The 2161-nt window shown below is 35.4% G+C and overlaps 1 protein-coding gene across 1 annotated transcript; it reads right to left on the reverse strand.

Annotated features, from left to right (window-relative positions):
- Window positions 1-1022: 1022 nt before the first annotated feature.
- Window positions 1023-2161, reverse strand: TRAM1L1 (translocation associated membrane protein 1 like 1; the record flags this gene model as incomplete). Its single annotated transcript, XM_080697101.1, has 1 exon — window positions 1023-2161. The coding sequence occupies exon 1, from the start codon at window positions 2142-2144 to the stop codon at window positions 1023-1025; it is 1122 nt and encodes a 373-aa protein (XP_080553227.1). The 5' UTR covers window positions 2145-2161.

The following is a 2161-nucleotide window of genomic DNA, read 5'->3' on the forward strand; positions in this document are numbered from 1 at the left end:
CAGGCTGGCCAAATTTTCAATCTTCTTGACATTACTTTTTAAAAATACTTTTATAACATTATTTATCAACCTAATTTTCAAATTATTTAATTTGAGTGCATTAAAGATTTCCCACATGTGACTACCTAGCATCCATTTTATACATATAACTCAACCGTTATTTTTTAAAATAGGTTACAGGTTAAACAGCATTCTTGAAGATGCTGATGTTACCAAATTTATGAATCCACATTGAGAATCATTTGTAATAAAAATATCAACAAAAGACTTTCAGTCTGATTTATTTTCTTCAACAATATTTAATTTATGAGTTCCCATTTACAAGTGTTTAAAATGGTCAGGAATGATTTTACCTTTTAAACAATACTTTTATATTAATTAAAGGTGTTTTGCTTCAATATATATGGCAATAAATCTCAATACATGTTATTTCTTAGTGCTTAAATTCTTTAACGGGCATGTAGCAGTAAATATCACTACATATAAAATAAAGCACATTACTGTGTTGGTGGTTTTACACATCTTTTCTCAGTTGTAATTCTAAACAATAACAAAAAATTAACAATTAGAGAATACAGATTTGACTTCCACCTTTATAGAATTTTCCACTTTATACTGAAAAAGAACATTAAAAATATGACCTTGGTATAATAAACTATCTTGATATCATAAAAGATTAACAAGAGCACAAAATTGTATCACTGATACACCAAATTTTGTAGTCACCTCCACAAATCATCAAGAAAATGTTCTAAGTAAAAACAAAACAAAATATGGCCATGATCTCTAAACTATTTTGACACTATATTGATGGTGAATAGCTTAGTCTTAACCAAATGTTTTCCAGTCATAATAACCATCCTCTCCTCAATTCTTTAAAATGTACATTAAACAGTACACTAGGATTGATCAAAGAGCACAAATTATTTTGAAAAATAGAAAAAAAAAACTCCACCACAGAGAAATATCTCATAGTAAAGAGCAGATTCCTTCAGAGACATTAGTTAATTAGCTTATAATTATTATGAACATTTATCTTTCCTCTTTGGGGGAGAGTCTACTCTATTTAAAGTTTCCACTCCATTTTCTGTTCCTTTTCTAGAAGGCTTGCCTTTAGTCACTAATTTCTTCTTCTTTCCACCTGAAGCCTGAAGATTAGAATCTTCTACCCATCTCTGAAGCCATACAGTAAGTAAGGTCCACGTTATATATGCTTGGATAGTGCAACTGGATGACAAAACAGCAATTTCGGCGGCCAACACATTCACGTTTCCACTAATGGCATCTGAATCCGTATTCTCAATCTGATATCCAGCCAGGTGCAACCCAACAGTGACTAAGGAAACAATTAAAGTCACAAGTCTTCCCAAAATAAACACAATGACCCACAGTGAAATCCCTTTCTGGTACTTTTCATCACTAAAATAATACAGGCCACACATGTGAGAAAGTAATTCAACAAAATAATGAAGCACCAGAAGAAGAAGTCCCAGATGATTCAAGTACAAAAGATAAGCTCCAGCAATGTGAAAGAGGTGAAGACCAATATAGATAAGATGCCCAGGGAGTTCTTGTTTTTTTATTTTCTGGAAGTAAAGTTCTGGAAAACCATGAAACCAGTATGCCAACTGGGAAATGTAGAAAAACTTCATTTGAAATGTCATCATGTTATGGGAATGAGCCCTCCATAGGAGAGTCGGGTCAGACAGGCAGTTTTCAGAGATTAGAATGAGCGTACCCCAAATACAAGAAACAAAGTAGAATACACTAAACTGTCCAGACTCATTCAGTTTGTTTTGTTTTGCTTTGGTGAACTGCATTCTCTTGCTAATTTTATCCAACACATACTCCTGAATGGTCGCATGGATAATTATTGCCACCAGCATGTAGAAGAACACCGCGGCCAAATCTTTGACACCATAATAATACAGGGTCTTTGATCCCAATGCGGCTTCTTCTCCCGCGGGGACAATCACACTGTGCTGAAGAATGAGAAAAATGATGGACACTTCTGCTGTTCCCTCGAACATGAGCCCCAGCACGAGGAACATCCCCACGCAGGAGGCGAGGTCCGCATGATTCTGCAGGATGAATTCCTGGCTCAGGACCGGGGGGTTCTTGCTGCTCTTCTTTCGGAACCCCATGGCGGCGCTTCCCGATA

The sequence above is a fragment of the Muscardinus avellanarius genome (assembly GCF_963383645.1).
Source record: "Muscardinus avellanarius genome assembly, chromosome: 6".
NCBI lineage: Eukaryota > Metazoa > Chordata > Mammalia > Rodentia > Gliridae > Muscardinus > Muscardinus avellanarius.